The 17,162-nt window shown below is 44.5% G+C and overlaps 1 protein-coding gene across 5 annotated transcripts in view; it reads left to right on the forward strand.

The window, feature by feature from the left end:
* The window catches only part of LOC110528980 (cadherin EGF LAG seven-pass G-type receptor 2), an 86,804-nt gene extending 70,098 nt beyond the window's left edge, over nt 1-16,706 (forward strand). For 2 of the 5 annotated variants that reach the window (XM_036983628.1, XM_036983626.1), the window contains exons 10-34: nt 2,315-2,494; nt 2,676-2,789; nt 2,957-3,131; nt 3,285-3,426; nt 3,520-3,640; nt 3,812-3,995; nt 4,583-4,684; nt 4,786-4,880; nt 5,912-6,121; nt 6,344-6,527; nt 6,761-7,085; nt 8,978-9,145; nt 9,302-9,425; nt 9,650-9,850; nt 10,125-10,299; nt 10,422-10,534; nt 10,682-10,764; nt 11,014-11,140; nt 11,232-11,342; nt 11,563-11,693; nt 11,944-12,032; nt 12,188-12,349; nt 12,867-13,109; nt 13,242-13,464; nt 14,766-16,706. In XM_036983628.1, coding sequence (XP_036839523.1) covers nt 2,315-2,494; nt 2,676-2,789; nt 2,957-3,131; nt 3,285-3,426; nt 3,520-3,640; nt 3,812-3,995; nt 4,583-4,684; nt 4,786-4,880; nt 5,912-6,121; nt 6,344-6,527; nt 6,761-7,085; nt 8,978-9,145; nt 9,302-9,425; nt 9,650-9,850; nt 10,125-10,299; nt 10,422-10,534; nt 10,682-10,764; nt 11,014-11,140; nt 11,232-11,342; nt 11,563-11,693; nt 11,944-12,032; nt 12,188-12,349; nt 12,867-13,109; nt 13,242-13,464; nt 14,766-14,823 — 3,840 coding nt within the window. In that variant the 3' untranslated portion in view covers nt 14,824-16,706. Of the gene's footprint in view, nt 1-2,314; nt 2,495-2,675; nt 2,790-2,956; nt 3,132-3,284; nt 3,427-3,519; nt 3,641-3,811; nt 3,996-4,582; nt 4,685-4,785; nt 4,881-5,911; nt 6,122-6,343; nt 6,528-6,760; nt 7,086-8,977; nt 9,146-9,301; nt 9,426-9,649; nt 9,851-10,124; nt 10,300-10,421; nt 10,535-10,681; nt 10,765-11,013; nt 11,141-11,231; nt 11,343-11,562; nt 11,694-11,943; nt 12,033-12,187; nt 12,350-12,847; nt 13,110-13,241; nt 13,465-14,765 lie in introns of those variants that run through there. The other 3 variants (XM_036983627.1, XM_036983629.1, XM_036983630.1) reach the window with 3 other exon arrangements.
* Nucleotides 16,707-17,162: the final 456 nt, after the last annotated feature.

Genomic DNA, 17,162 nt, shown 5'->3' on the forward strand with positions numbered 1-17,162 from the left:
TGTGTGTAGATATATATATATATATTTTTTTTAAATGAATTTCCTGGTTGAATCATTCATTGAATTGTTACTGCGCGCAAAATGTTTTAGACCAAACACCAGGCACAGTAATACCAGATTAACAGCTGCAGAGCAACAGAGTGACGGGGTGGAGAAGGAGAGTGAGAAAAGAAGGGGTGAGGAGGGAGAAGGAGAAACACAGTAGGACAATTCTCTCTCTCTCACACACACACACACACACACACCTGGTCTCTCACCCATCCACTGACACATCACACTCCTTCCCTTCCTTGAGCCCTAATCCCTACTTGTTGTTTGATGTTTGTTCTTTGTTCTGTTACGCCTGGCATGGTTTTGATGATTTCTACAACTGGAAAGTGAATTTGGATCCTTGAAAAGTGCTATATAAATATTATTATTATTACTGACACTATCTCACGCCAGCGGAGGCCAGGTCTGCCAGATCACAAAACAGCCCTCCTTAATCTGGCTCATACACCTCCAATAACATTCCCCAAGAATAGAGAACAGCAGTACAAGTACACCTTCCAGGTGTAAGAGAAGAGGTGTTTACCTACAGGCCACATCATATTATATTACACACAGTACACTGCATATCATACAGATCCCTTCTGAAGCAAAGAGAACATAGCCAATAGTTTGGCTCATTCTGTTTTGCTAGGGATTATTGCTGTTTCTTTTCACTCCTTTTTGATCCAATTCTGCATGTTAGTATGGTGTTGGAGTAGATCAGTACATTGTAGCATGCAACCCCAGCATGACTCCAACAGCTCACATGCTGTTCATTATCTTCAGCTCAGCCTTCAACACCATTGTCCCCCTCCAAGCTCGTCACCAAGCTTGGAACATAGGACTGAACACCTCCCTCCTGACGGGCCGACCCCAGGTAGTAAGGGTAGGCAACATCACCTCCGCCACACTGACCCACAGGGGTGTGTGCTTAGACCCCTCCTGTACTCCCTGATCACCCACGACGGCGTGGCTGCAGTGGAGCGGGTTGAACTTCAAGATCAATGTCCAAATCACTAAGGACTTAAAATAGTCCTCAGGCGCTGAGTCGTGAAGAAGATGCGACAGCGCCTTCTTCACGACTCAGAATCCTCAAAAAGTTCTACAGCTGCACCATTGAGAGCATCTTGACTGGCTGCATCATTGCCTGGTATGGCCACAGAACCGGCCTCGATCGAGAACCTCTATATCAGGCAGTGTGAAAGGAAGGCCCGGGGAAATCGTTAAAGACCCCAGCCACCCAAGCCATAGACTGTTCTCTGCTTCCGCACGGCAAGCGGTACCGGTGCATCACACCAAAAGGCTCCTACAGCTTCTATCCCCAAGCCATAAGACTGCTAAATAGTTAACAAAATGGCTACACGGACTATCTGAGTTGACCCTTGTGTATATATATATTTTTTGCACACTCACAGAACTCCACACAATCACGCACACTGACACTCCAACACACACACATTTCTAGTGACTCTTCTCACGCACACACACACACACACTCACTCACATACAATCTTAATTTACGCTGCTGCTACGCTGTTTATCCTGATGCCTAGTCACTTTACCCCTGTACATATCTACCTCTATCACTTCAGGATCCCTGTACATTGTAAATTTGGTATTGGAACTGACCCTGTAAGCTTCTTACTTTCCTTGTGTTCTTGTTTCTTATTTCTTGTGTTTTTGTTCTACCTTGTCTTATTTTTAGTGCTTGATTGATTACTGTGTTGTTGGTTTAGAGTTTGCAAGAAAGGCATTTGACTGTACTTGTGCATGTGACATTAAAACTTCTGTAGGTTAGTTGGTGTAAAGCTCCACCTGTTGGCTCTCCGGGCAGCAGCATGACTGTAAATATTTGATGGTGTTGAGACAGCCTGTCAACTAACAAACGCTTTATCTTTAGATCTGAGAGCTGCCATTTCAGGCCTTTCAGATGGCAGCTGTTGTGTTTGTCTAGTCAGGTACCTCTTTTGAAAAATAACCGTCCAGCAGCTATTTTAAAGTTGGTGTATTTTAAAACAGGGCACATTTTACTACAGTATTACCATAGATTGTCTGATGAGGAGGAGAATAACACCTTACTGACTGAGCATGTGATGCATGTATACTAAAGAAGTTCTCTCTCTCTCCTGCATTCCCTCACTTCTCTCTTCCCATCCCCTTCCACCTCTCTCTTTCTCTCTCTTTCTCTCTCTCTCTTTCTCTCTCTTTCTCTATCTATCTATCTATCTATCTATCTATCTATCTATCTATCTCTCTCTCTCTCTCTCTCTCTATCTATCTATAGCTGCGGGAGGGCAGTGTGGTGATGGGCCTGCAGAGAGGGGAGGACTCCACCCTGTCCCGGGTAGAGGAGGTGACAGTGAACGACGGAGACTGGCACCATCTACAGCTGGAGCTGAAGGGTGTCCCGGGGGGCGCGCCCAGACACAAGGCTGTGCTCTCCTTCGACTATGGACTCTACACGGTGAGACACTGTTAGAAGACAAACTGTAGCTTCTGTATTTTATTTACATTTAATTGAAATGCTGTATGTATGTATTCAGGGCAGTTAGCATGTGTTATGTACTTAGGCCAGTATGTAGACAGCCAGTCAGCTGAGTGTATATGAATGTATCTAATGTGTGTGATCTGATCTACATATCCAGGCCAGTATGGAAGTGGATAATAAGCTGAAGGGGGCGAAGGTCAAGACTCTGAGTGTCGGGGGCATCACTGGGGCTGATGGGAAAATACATCACGGCTTCCGCGGTTGTGTCCAGGTCAGTTCTCTTCTCATCACTCATTCTCTCTCTCTCTTATACACACACACACACACACACACACACACACACACACACACACACACACACACACACACACACACACACACACACACACACAGAGTATTGTCTGAGTGTGTTATGCCTGCTGTGTGTGTGTTCCTCAGGGTCTGCTTGTGGGGGAGACCTCCTCCAGCTCCGTGTCTCTCAGCATGTCTCAGGCCAGGAGGGTGAACATGGAGCAGGGCTGCAGCGTACCAGACCCCTGTGTCTCTAACACCTGCCCCTCCAACAGCTACTGCAGTGATGACTGGGACAGCCACTCCTGTACCTGCCTCACCGGTCAGTCTGCCAACCATCATCATCCTCTTCCTCGTCATCATTGTCTTCATCCTCATAATTCAATTTTACAACCATATAATACAACCATATTGCCTTATGTTGATCCCTCCCAAGCATAACTTATGAATTTATATTGTGTTGTTTACCTGTCAGGTTACTATGGCGATAACTGCATAGACATATGTGCACTAAACCCCTGTGAGCACCAATCAGCTTGCACCAGGAAGGCTAGCTCCTCCCGTGGCTACACTTGTGACTGTCGCAGCAACCACTTTGGGCAGTACTGCGAGAGAAAGTGAGTAGGATCCTTTTGGTCCATATGACTATAAAGAAAACTATCAGAGTGTATTTGTGGTCCGTGTTTCTGACTGTATGTGTCCCTCCTTAGGACTGACCTGCCGTGTCCCAGGGGTTGGTGGGGACATAAGACCTGTGGTCCCTGTGACTGTCAGACAGACAGGGGCTTCGATGCCGACTGCAACAAGACCAGCGGGGAGTGCCGCTGCAAGGTCAGCTAACTACTGAGTCTCAATGTCAGGATGTTGGACAGGGGCGATGGGTGAAACTGCACTGTGGGCTGGTATTTCATTGACTGGGAAAATGTACTTTCATCCCTCCCTCCCTTTTCTGTTCCCTCCCCGTCCATCTCTCTCTCTCTCTATCCCACTCCCTCTTCTCAGGATAACCACTACCGTCCAGAGGCCAGCGAGGCGTGTCTGCTGTGTGAGTGTTACCCAGTGGGCTCCTTCTCGCGAGCGTGTGAGAGAGAGAGTGGCCAGTGCCAGTGTAAACCAGGGGTCATTGGGCGCCAGTGTGACCGCTGTGACAACCCATTTGCTGAGGTGTCGCCCAATGGCTGTGAAGGTCAGCATTACCATACATCACATGCTTCAGAAAACTGCATCATGGTTGAAATGTATCTGTAGCCCAGAATGATTCATTTAGTTCACTAATTTAGTAAATTAATGGTTATAGAAGGCCTTTTAAAAGTTTTTTTTGTGCCAAGTGAACATTAAAGGTGCAATGTGCATAAATCGCTCCGCCATTTCCTGGTTGCTGAAATTCTAATAGTTAGCCTAATTTCAGTTATGTGACAAAACAAGTATAGAAAATCATTGTACCGTCTAAACTGCTGTGAAATATCTTTTCAATAACCAAACATATTATTTTCAGCTGTTTTAATATGGTGTACAAAACCTAAAGTAAAAGACACGAAAACTAAACTTCAGAACGGGAAGCATAGAAATAGTGCACAAACAAACTTGCTTTCAATGAGAATGACAGATCTATAACTCACATTTCTATGTGAATTTGGTCGGCTAGCCTAAAAAGTTACATATTGCAGCTTTAATAATTATCTGTCATGCATACAGTTACACCTGGACAATTAATTGAATCGGCTTTCCTTCTCTCCCTCTCTCTTTCTACCTCCCTCTCTCTTTCTATTTCAGTGATCTATGACAGTTGTCCCCAGGCGATAGAGGCTGGGATCTGGTGGCCTAGGACAAAGTTTGGTCTCCCTACAGCCGTCTCCTGTCCCAAGGGATCTATTGGTATGATGACTCTGTGGCTTAGCTAATACAGTATACTATATAGCATATATAATAATTACCATTTCTATTATGGAATGGTTGAAACTCTCTTTCTCTCTCAGGCACAGCTATCCGCCACTGTGATGAACACAAGGGATGGCTGCCCCCCAACCTCTTCAACTGTACCTCTGTCACCTTCACCAAACTCAAAGCCCTGGTGTGTACAGCTCCTCTACAGCTAGCTCACATTTATATGGATCAATTCACTTCAGTGACATATGCTATTAAGTTCAGTGATGAACTGATTTTATTGCTATAATATAGTAGAGTTGGTGCCTTTTTATTTTACTTGTAAAATTCCAGACAATGATGTCATGGCTTTAGAAGCTTCTGATAGGCTAATTGACATAATTTGAGTCAAATGGAGGTGTACCTGTGGATGTATTTCAAGGCCTACCTTCAAACTCAGTGGCTCTTTGCTTGACATCATGCGAAAATCTAAAGAAATCAGCCAAGACCTCCACAAATTGTACACCTCCACAAGTATGATTCATCTTTGGGAGCAATTTCCAAACGCCTGAAGGTACCACGTTCATCTGTACAAACAATAGTACGCAAGTATAAACACAATCCCAGAACAACAGCAAAGGACCTTGTGAAAATGCTGGAGGAAACAGGTACAAAAGTATCTATATCCACAGTAAAACAAGTCCTATATCGACATAACCTGAAAGGCCGCTCAGCAAGGAAGAAGCCACTGTTCCAAAACCGCCATAAAAAAGCCAGACTACGGTTTGCAACTGCACATGGGGACAAAGATCGTACTTTTTGGAGAAATGTCCTCTGGTTTGATGAAACAAAAATATAACTGTTTGGCCATATTGACCATCGTTATGTTTGGAGGAAAAACGGGGAGGCTTGCAAGCCGAAGAACTCCTACAAACCTGACTCCGTTACACCACCTCTGTCAGGAGAAATGGGCCAAAATTCACCCAACATATTGTGGGAAAGGATTAAATGTCAGGAATTGTGAAAAACTGAGTTTAAATGTATTTGGCTAAGGTGTATGTAAACTTCCGACTTCAACCGTGTGTGTGTGTGTGTGTGTGTGTGTGTGTGTGTGTGTGTGTGTGTGTGTGTGTGTGTGTGTGTGTGTGTGTGTGTATGTATGTACGTACACACACACACACACACATCATCAAAAGTGTAAAATGGTGCTTTAAGAATGTTCTCCCTTCCCCGGTCCAGTCGGAGAAGTTGGCCCGTAACATGTCTCTCCTGGACTCTGGGCGTGTCCAGCAGACTGCAGCCATGTTGGCCAACGCCACGCTACACACGGTGGAGTACTACGGTAGTGATGTAAAGGTGGCCTACCGCCTCACCCAGAGCCTTCTGAAGTACGAGAGCCACCAGCAGGGCTTCAGCCTGACCGCTACACAGGACGTCCTATTCACTGAGGTAACACAATAATACACAACACAGCACAATGCTGCACAGTGTAACACACCACCATGCAGCACAGGATAGGGCAACACATGGCAGCGCACAACAGTTGAATGCACAGCGTAATACCACATGACACAGTACAACATAAATCTCAGATCAACTCTGTAGACATTTGCCCAACACCACCCTATGCCAGTCTGTCTCTCTGACCCCCTGCCTTACTCCCTCTATCAGAACCTGGTGCGGGTGGGCAGTGCCATCCTGTCCCCGGGCACACGGCCACACTGGGAGCTGATCCAGCAGACGGAGGGGGGCACGGCGGCCCTGCTGCGCCAGTTTGAGCAGTACGCCAACACCCTGGCACAGAACATGAGGAAGACCTACCTCAGCCCCTTCACCATCGTCACTCCACACATAGGTGAGGGTAGTCTTCTGTGGTATGCCATTGTAGAAATATGGGAGTGATGATGATCGCTTAATGCAAAATAAGTTAGAGATATGCACAGCATATTGTAGTATGTTTATCAGCTGGAATATATGTGTTCATTATTCTTCCATGAGCGTTGAAGGATAAACTGAACGTCTAAACAGTTATCTCTTTGTTGTGGTTTGTCTAACCTACCCTTCCTGTGTTGTGTGTTCTCTCCACAGTCATCTCAATAGATCGCCTCCAGAAGATGAACTTTCCCGGAGCCAAGCTCCCTCGCTACCAGTCTCTGAGAGGACTGAGGCCTCAGGACCAGGAGACGGCCGTCACCCTCCCCGACTCCGTCTTTGAGCCACCCTTGGAGACCAAGGGTCACCGCCACCTGGACACCTTCCCAGAACCCTTCCTGAGGAACCACACGTCCAACAGGAAGAGGCGCCATAGAGGTCCTGACGACCCCGAGCAGGAAGCCATCGCTAGTGTGATCATCTTCCACAGCCTGGCCTCACTTCTGCCTGAGAGCTACGACCCTGATAAGAGGAGTCTGAGGTGAGACCAAGAGAGACTGAGATCTGATTCCATATTAACATACATACAGTTGAAGTCGGAAGTTTACATACACTCAGGTTGGAGTCATTAAAACTTGTTTTTCAGCTACTCCACAAATTTCTTGTTAACAAACTATAGTTTTTGCAAGTCGGTTAGGACATCTACTTTGTGCATGACACAAGTCATTTTTCCAACAATTGTTTACAGACAGGTTATTTCACTTATCATTCACTGTATCACAATTCCAGTGGGTCAGAAGTTTACATACACTAAGTTGATTGTGCCTTTAAACAGTTTGGAAAATTCCAGAAAATGATATCATGGCTTTAGAAGCTTCTGATAGGCTAATTGACATCATTAGAGTCAATTTGACGTGTACCTGTGGATGTATTTAAAGGCCTACCCTCAAACTCAGTGCCTCTTTGCTTGACATCATGGGAAAATCAAAAGAAATCAGCCAAGACCTCCACAAGTCTGGTTCATCCTTGGGAGCAATTTCCAAACGCCTGAAGGTACCACGCTCATCTTTACAAGCAATAGTATGCAAGTATAACCTGTTATGGCTGCGATCCCCGTACAGGAATCAACATCAGGGGACATTTCAGAGTGACAACTAAAAATACAACGTCGTAACATTAAACATTCTTGAAAATGCAAGTGTCTTACATCCTTCAAAAGATTAGGATCTTGGTCATCAAACTACGTTTTCAGATTTAAAATAGCTATTACAGAGAACAATTACCCTGCTTTTGTTTGAGAAGAGCGATCAACAACAAAAAACATTTTCCACCATAACAGTTTTTACACATTCACATCTGAAGGTAAAATTATGACTTACATTCTGATATCTTGCTCTTATTTCTCTTGCTGAGGGTCCCAGTGATCAAATGAAGTGCGGTTTTCTTTGATAAAATCCATTTTTATAGCCTAAATCAAAACATTTGGTAAACCGTTTGAGCCGTGAATTCCATCTCTATCAACTTTTTACGGAGCATTCAACGTAATTACACATAGTAAACAATCATTTATCTAGTCATGGTTGGTTTCAGTGCATTCCTCTGGATGTTTGCAACACAGCCAAACTTGATTGTTTTTTTTTTGCGGGGAGTATTGACCGAAGTGAACTGATTTGAAGACAACGAGCAATGACTTCATTGCGCACCAATAATTTTAGCGAAGCTTTGTTGATTGACTGTATTTTTGCCCAATGACCACTGATCTTCTTGAAATCTAGCTGGGTAGATAGCCAACGAGCTGAGGTAAACGCCAGTATGTTATGGGTTGGACCACCATCCCTTGTTTGTAAACGCACGCGTAACGAACTCCATTCTCGTCTTGACCATCAGAGTAGTTGCAGTCACGCTTGTTACGCACAGCAATGTTTTGAAAAGTAGTATTTTGGAAAGTGTTTTTTCAATGATTTCATTGAAAACATCATGGCGAATAAATCAGGAAAAGCGAAGTCCAAGTCTAAGTATACAGATTTGCACCAGTTTATAGAAGAGATTGATTGGGAAAGTGAGACAGATTTTTTGTTTGAGGAATCTTTGAGTGTTATGATTCAAACAGGAGCTGAGGAGCTGTTTCTGCAAGGACAGGACGTACTTTACGAGGATTAAATGTCAGGAATTGTGAAAAACTTAAATGTATGTAAACTTCTGACTTCAACTGTGTGTATGTGTGTGTGTATGTCTATTTTATTTATATATGTGTGTGTGTGTGTGTGTGTGTGTGTGTGTGTGTGTGTGTGTGTGTGTGTGTGTGTGTGTGTGTGTGTGTGTGTGTGTGTGTGTGTGTAGGGGTTAAGGGAGGAAGAGAAGATGGTAAAGTATAGGTTGCTGTCTTCTATGCTAAAGTATTATTTAATGATGGTTTTGTGTGACGTCCACCAGGGTGCCCAAGCGTCCTGTCATCAACACCCCTGTGGTCAGCATCACGGTCCATGACAACGAGGAGCTGCTGCAGCACACCCTGGACAAACCAATCACTGTGCAGTTCCGCATGGTCACCGCTGAGGACCGCTCCAAACCCATCTGTGTCTTCTGGAACCACTCCATACTGTGAGTTGCACACACACACACACACACACACACACACTTTAGCTATTTGAACTTTGAGCTGTAGAAACAAAGGTTTTTAGAAAGGCTCTATAAAGGATTAGGTTGAAACCAATTAATCCACCATTGCATTGTTTGACTGTTTATTGTGTTTGTCAGAGCGGGGAACGGAGGCTGGTCAGCTAAAGGCTGTGAGATGGTGTTCAGGAACAACACTCACATCAGCTGCCAGTGTTACCACATGACCAGCTTCGCTGTCCTCATGGATGTCTCCAGGAGAGAGGTGAGAGGGGCTACACGATGTATCACAAAAACACCACACAACATTCCCCTCATAGTTTCAGACCTAACATTGCATACAACACTACAAAACTAGTCCATATAGACTTCACATTGTGAACTTCGCATAGATACCTCAATGCACCACAGGCCACACCCAAAAGTGGTCTTGTTCACTATAATGACCAGAAAAAGCTATATTTAAACTTCCCCTTCTTATCTTTTCAGAACGGTGAGATCCTGCCCGTGAAGCTGGTGACGTGGAGCACGGTGGGTGTGACCCTGGTCTTCCTCTTTCTCACCACCCTCTTCCTCCTCTGCCTGCGGGCCATGCACTGCAACAAGACCAGTATCGTCAACAATGGAGCCACTGCCCTCTTCATCTCCGAACTCATCTTCATCCTGGGCATTAACCTGCCAGACAACCCGGTAAACTACTGGAACAAAGTTATTCTCTATCTACCTTTAATACTGTATTTGACCTCGTGTCCCTCTCTACCTCCATTCAGCACTTCACTTTCAATATCCTACCTTTCCTCTCATTTGTATTTGGAATAGGTGTCTGACATATGGATCTGATTCAAATCAAAGGAAAAAATAAGCAAAGCATTCAGCCCATTTTGAGGCCTGTCATTTCCAGTATTATATGCTCTCTCTGTGTGTGTGTGTGTGTGTGTGTGTGTGTGTGTGTGTGTGTGTTTAGTTCATGTGCACAATCATTGCCATCTTGCTGCATTTCTTCTACCTGTGCACCTTCTCCTGGCTCTTCCTGGAGGGCCTGCACGTCTACCGCATGCTGAGCGAAATACGAGACATCAACTACGGACCCATGCGCTTTTACTACATGATCGGCTGGGGCGTGCCGGCCTTTATCACAGGTCTGAATAATACACACACACACAGACACACAATGCCAACTCATCATATATCCAGTTAGACTGTAGTTATTTTATAGTTACTGGTAGTTACTAGTGGTTTGTTTGTTTGTTGTGTTGTCCAGGCCTGGCGGTCGGACTGGACCCAGAGGGTTATGGGAACCCAGACTTCTGCTGGCTGTCCATGTACGACACTCTGATCTGGAGCTTGGCGGGACCCATCGCCATGGTGGTGTTTGTGAGTACACTCCACCTCTAATACAGTTAGTTATATTACACTCATATGATATGGTGGTTGGTGTGTAATCTGTGTTTAGCTTGCCATCAATATTAGTAGCTTATTATGTAAATTATAGTGCATTAATATATTGTTTGTGTTTTCCAGATGAACATCTTCCTGTACATCCTGGCCTCCAGAGCATCCTGCTCCATTAGACACCACAGCTTTGAGAAGAAAGAGCCCCCTGTGTGAGTGTCCTGCCGCTGCCTGAATAAAAACAATAGGGAAACTACACTCATTCTGTCATTAACACAGGCATGCTGTTGTACCCCAAGGAAACATGACTACCGCACATTAGGGACAACGGAGAGTGTGCATTGTGTCATTGAAATCAGAGTGAAGCTGCCAATTCACTAAACTCTGAAAATGCACTTATCCCAATGTAACCTTTGTGGTGTCCTCATTTAACGTGTGTGTGTGTGTGTGTGTGTGTGTAGCTCTGGGCTGAGGACTGCGTGTGGGGTTCTCCTCCTGGTCACTGTAACATGTCTGTTAGCTGTACTCTCAGTCAACAGTGACATGATCATCTTCCACTACTTGTTTGCTGGATTCAACTGTCTCCAGGTAAACACTTTCTTCTCTGACTTATACCAGGAATTGGTACCTTGCTCCATTGGTTTCTTTGACTTCCTCTTCCTTTGGTCTGTCCATCCAGGGTCCCTTCATCTTCTTCTTCCGCATCGTCTTCAACAAGGATGCCAGGAAAGCCATGCGCTACTGCTGCAGCCGCAAGCGCCCAGATCACATGATCAAGTCCAAGCCCTCTGTGAGTCTCTCCCACTATATAGGGACACCAGTCATCCAAGGCCTTAGTAGAACAGGAACTAGTACAGCTATGTACAGCTGTAGGCCTCCATATCATACCTTTAGGTTTGGCCTTGTGTTACCAAGGACAATGAACTAAAGCATCAAACAAATAAAACAGAATTTGGTGTGATGACTTACTGCCTATTAACTTGTACCATGTCCCTCTCCTCCTCCTCCAGTCATATAACTGTACCACCAGCTACATGGATGGCAGACTGTACCACCTGCCGTTTGGAGACTCCAGTGTGTCTCTGAACGGCACCCTGCAGAGTGGCAAGAGCCAGCAGAGCTACGTCCCTTTTGTCCTTAGGTACGGCAAGCCCAGAGGAACATAACAGACCCCATGGACACAAGCTGTTCAGGGCCTCCTGCATCATTGTGTATTAGAAAAAAGTTTACTTTACAAATGAATTGAAAATGTATATTTTATGATGGTCTATTATGTAGAGTAATACAAGTAGAACAGCCCTTTCAGATACACATAGTAACTTTGATTGAGGAGATGAGGGCTTTGTGTTTGTACGTTTATGTCCTGTTCCATGTCCTGTTGTGTTTTTCAGGGATGATGGTGGCCTGAATAACAGCCAAGCACACATCGCTCTGAATGAACACGGCTCACTCTTCCACGAAACTAAAGAGCATTTAGATAGTAGGTCTCCCATTCTAATGTCATTAGGATCACTGTGACTGCCTTTAGCAGAGAGGCATACAGAGGGTTATTTCATATGGTTAATATATGTATACAAAATATATATCTGTGCAATTCTCATTGGTCATCATCTTAACGTGTGTGTGCAACAACAGATCCCAACTCGGACTCTGACAGTGACCTGTCTCTGGAAGACGACCAGAGCGGCTCATACGCCTCCACACACTCCTCTGACAGCGAGGAGGAGGAGCCCTACCCACCAGAGGAATGCTGGGAAAGCATGGCCTCCAACGTGTCCAAGAGACCACCCCCTCACGGTATGACCTCACACCTATAATCAACCCAGTCATCCACACTCTATACGACCTCATACCTTCAATGCCTCACTCTCAGTAGACCACACCAACATGGTGGTTGTGTTCCCCTGCTCAGACGTTGCATGTATCAACCAATGGTTGCTGTTGGGCACCAGGTTGCTATAATGTATGATGTGGTTAGCTGATTTGTAAAATACCTATCTAGGCGTTGTAAGATATGGCATGCGTCAGCAACGCTTTGGCAGAGGAATGCGCCCGGTTTGTCACCACAGCCCCATCCACTGTGTGACCTCAGACCTTCTTCATAATACTGCTCCCACACTTTTAACAGTTCACCACACCCAAACAGCACACACTGACCATACCTTCAATAGACTACACCTACACTGTATACAATTGTCCAGGTGTAAATAAATCCACCTCTGAGCAATACATGAATGTTATGAATTTGACCATAGCTTACACCATCATTTAATGCATCAAGCATTTAAGATGTAGTCTTAAAATTGTTCCCCAGATAACAACCTGAGTAAGCTGTACTGGCCAGTGGAGTATATGACGACAGCCAGCAGCAGTGAGGGCCTCGGGGGAGCAGACAGGCTGAAGACAGAGTCTCTGGCCAACACTGAGCTGGGCCAGACTCGGGACACCCGAGGCATGCCAAGTGAAAGGCCAGGGGACAAGGCAGGTAGCTATGGGAAGGATAACTTGATGCTGCTACTTCCCAGTCTGCCCAACCTCAATGCACACCCACAGAAAGGTTAGCAACAAAACTAAACATCCACACTGCTGCAACATTCCTCCACATGTTGTTAGTTCAACTGTATATCTCTGTAGGGGTGGGCTTTCCAGAACTTTGGAATTGTTTGAGAGGATGTGTCTTCAAATTCAGGAATCCTGAAGAAGAAGCAGCTCTCCCCCATCGCAGAGAGAAATGGTATCAACCGCATCCATAACGAGCTGTCAAAGAACGCTCCGGGCCACGCCTCCTCTCAGGGCTCCTCCTCCAGTGAGAGCCGAGGGGGCCGGGCCAAACCCAGCCTACCAGATCAGCTGAATGGTGTCGGCATGAGCATCAAGGCGGGAACAGTAGACGGTGACTCGTCAGGATCAGAGTGAGTGTCATCCAACACAGAGCACCAAACACAAAGCAGGTTCAAGCATAATATGCAGAATACACCGCTCTGTCTGAACTCAACCCAGAGCAGATCACAAACACAGCAACATGTACAGTACAACACAATGTCATAGAATCAAAGCAACAGCTTTAGATGGAAGTTGAGATTTCTCAGTACTTATGTATTTAAATGTTGTTTTATATGTTGCTGGATGCAGTATGTTACTTTTCTGTTGATCAGTCTGCCAGGTTGATGTGTGAGAATTGATGTCCCACTGAATGTCTTGAGAACCCCCCCCCCCCCCCCCCCAATCACCATTGTGTGTAGTCCTCTGTCTTCCTCTATGTACTGGTGATGTTAGCATGCTGGCTTGTCAATAGTCCAAAACATGCAGCACCGTCACATTCTCATCAATGAGCTCAGACACCAATAATGTCAAGCAACTTCCGTGATCAGGTGATTTTATTCTATTGCAAGCATTTCGCTACACTCGCATTAACATCTGCTAACCATGTGTATGTGACAAATAAAATGTGATTTGATTATTGGGAACAAAATACTGTTCCATAAACAGAGGGACTTAGTAAAAGCTGATTTCAACAAGTTAGATTGTATATGAACACTTTTTTTTTAGCTTTGATTGCTCCCATTATACAAGCGGCTTTAAAGCGGGAATCAGCAGCTGAAACAATAACAAAGCGTCCTCCCAGTATTTCGTTACAGAGCTGAGGGATGGGGCTGGAGAAATGGAATGGATGCAAGGACTGACCATCCCTGATATCAAAAGTATAGTTTTAACTATGTTTTAATGCTATATAGTGTTTGAAAACATTTAATTTGTTTACAAACATTGGAATGAAACAAGCTGATATGATGGGGTCTGACAGTTACACTAAGCTCCTGAGGCATTTCTAAGTTCTATTCTTCAAGAATCAATAGGTACATATTATTCATTTATAGGTCAAAAAAATGTATTATGAAGAGTGTCTACAATGCTGAGTCTTGTAGCTTACGAACCACCCTTCTCTGTCCTCTCTCTCGCTCCAAAAACCATAGATTCTTATTCTTTCATTTTATTCACTGAAGCACTTGATCCTCATTTGAAATCAGGATCACTGTCTTCATGTCGATGGATCATTCAGCCCTTACAGCCATCCTTCACCCCTTACAACCAAAATAAGAATCCCATGTGTGTGTGTGAATAATTCATTCATTTTTTTCCTGTTCCTTCTATTTTCCCTGTGTTGTGTTGTGTTTGTCACCGACACCACCACCCTCCCATCGCCCTGTTTTCCCAGCAGCCGCCGTAACACATATGAGCAGGCTGACGGAGGGGTGTGTCTTTGCAGGTCATAGAGCCCAGCCCCTCATCGCCACACACACTTTTCTCTGAGTGACAGGAGCTGATGTGTGAGGAGACACAGAGCGTTGGATTGTCCTCAACTGGAGATACATGGAGTACCCTCGCTCTTCCCCCTCATTTTTTAAGAGGGTGCGTGTGTGTGCGAGAGAGCAGGAGACAGAGCCAAACCTCAGGAGTCTCTGCACTGGCCCAGGCTTGACAGCACTGATGGAATGAGTCTCCCTCTTTAAAAAAAATATATATATCATTGTTTGTTTACATACTTGAAGCGATGTACTTTTAAAAATAATTTACACTGCCTGACCAGATGTGCTGGTAGTCAACTGGAGCAGATGTTTCGTTTTATGTTTCAAACTCCGGAGATACGGAAAAATGAAGTCCTCCTTTGGTTGTGTCATTTAGCTGTCAGATTTTAAACGTTCAGGGAAATTCCTTATCTAATTTGTAATTTCAGAAAGGGTCGCCTGTACAGTTGTTGTTTTGTTTGATGATTTAATTGTTCTACTGAGGGCTGAGGCCAGTTTGAGTTTTGCTGCAGTGTAGAGAGGACTCACTCTTCTCCACTCCAGTCTCTGGAAGCTGCCAGCCTGAGCAGTCAGTCCAACATGTCCCCAGACTGAACAGGAGATGGGGACAGCTCCACCCAGCTGAGTTCAGGCACTGGAGGAAAGGGACTCCTGTTGGAAGTGTGGCTGGAGAACTGGGTTGTGGACAGTGAGGCCATTGGGTCACTTAGTATTGCAATGCCCCGTATTGGACGCGCTCTGTAAGGCAACAGTGACCGGACAGCTGTCATCCAGAGGGAGAACGCCTGCCTTTCTCCACCACTTCGCCTTTTGTTTTATTACATCATCATTGGAGGAAAAGAGTGTGCGTGTCAAGAATTTGTATAACAAGGACTTTTGATACATCTTGACTTTTGTAAAGTGTTGGGAGCACATTTTTGTATGAACATTGAAGATGCTCCCGTTTTTGTCCAAGGGATATTTGCCTTCATTTGAATCCGTGACTAAATAACTTTGTATTTTATAGATCAGATATGAAGGACCCATTGTTTTGTCAAATACTTACTGTAATACTGTTTCAAATGTATTCCAATTTTACTGTACAGAGTTGTCTGTAAAATGACATACACTAATACTTCATGCAACATATTGAATCATACTGCATAAACTGTACACACCTCAGTCAGTGCTCAAATATACCGTACACCACTACATTCCAACTATTGAAAAGCAGTTCAGGCAATGTATTGATGTGTAGGAAAGAACCTGTTATTTCTCTTGCATGTTACTTGTTTTTATGTGTCTTAAAAGGTCTTATCATTAATTTAACATTACTCCACAAGCACCGACACAGCCTTCATCGGAAGATTTAATAACACTACAGTTCCTGAGAGGATTGTGTTTGCACTGGTGCTCCCTAAAATGAAATGAACGGACATCTGAGAGCATTCTCCATGATACAATACCTCAACAATATGTGCCAAGTCGAGGGAATTTCTGCATTGCCAATTGTTTCTTGAAAATGTTTTCCTACAACAACACTATGGTAAATACAAGGTAACACTTGCTGAAGGGTTATTGAATATCAGGCCTACAAAAGAGTTCAATCTCTCATTTTCATTACCACATTATCGGGATCCTAATGAATCACTTTGTTGAGACTCAACTGTGAAGAGCTCCTTATCTGGTTGGTACGAACAGTTCATAATTGGAGCTCCAAGCCATCAACTGCTTAAAACCAAGACCTGTAGTAGGTTACTGATGTCAAAGCTTTAGTGATCCAGGGTAGATATGACTTGTATTTTTCTAAGATAAATGGCTTTCTAAAGGAATTTTCCAAAATGCAATGAGTAAAACAGACATGCTTTTAATACAGTGGTATTGTTTTTTATTCCTTCAGGGGAAATGGCCTCCTTAGCCTATTAAAAATATTACATAACACATGTAGGCCAAGCAGTTTGTAGTAGAATGCTGAGTTTTAGTACAGTCCAGTCATTCGATCCCTCTGGTGCTGAACTGCTACCGAAACACAACTAAAAATCAAATACAAATGTATTGGTCACATCCAGGTGTAGCAAAATGCTTGGAACTTCAAGAAGAATCACAGATTAGTCTTTATTCAAGTCTTTATTCTTTTGTGTCGTCTGTTTCAAGGGGACACTCCTTGCAGGGTAGAGCATTCCCATCTTTAGTAGCTGAGGCTCCACTGCGCCAACCCAGCATAGCAGACAGTGCCCTGCCCCACCCCACCAGGGTCGCCAGCACTCCTCCCTCTGGGGCCGGCTCACTGTGCCTAACCTTGGAGGATACCTGGCACTTCAGGCTCT

Source organism: Oncorhynchus mykiss, chromosome 7, assembly GCF_013265735.2.
Source record: "Oncorhynchus mykiss isolate Arlee chromosome 7, USDA_OmykA_1.1, whole genome shotgun sequence".
NCBI classification, from domain to species: domain Eukaryota; kingdom Metazoa; phylum Chordata; class Actinopteri; order Salmoniformes; family Salmonidae; genus Oncorhynchus; species Oncorhynchus mykiss.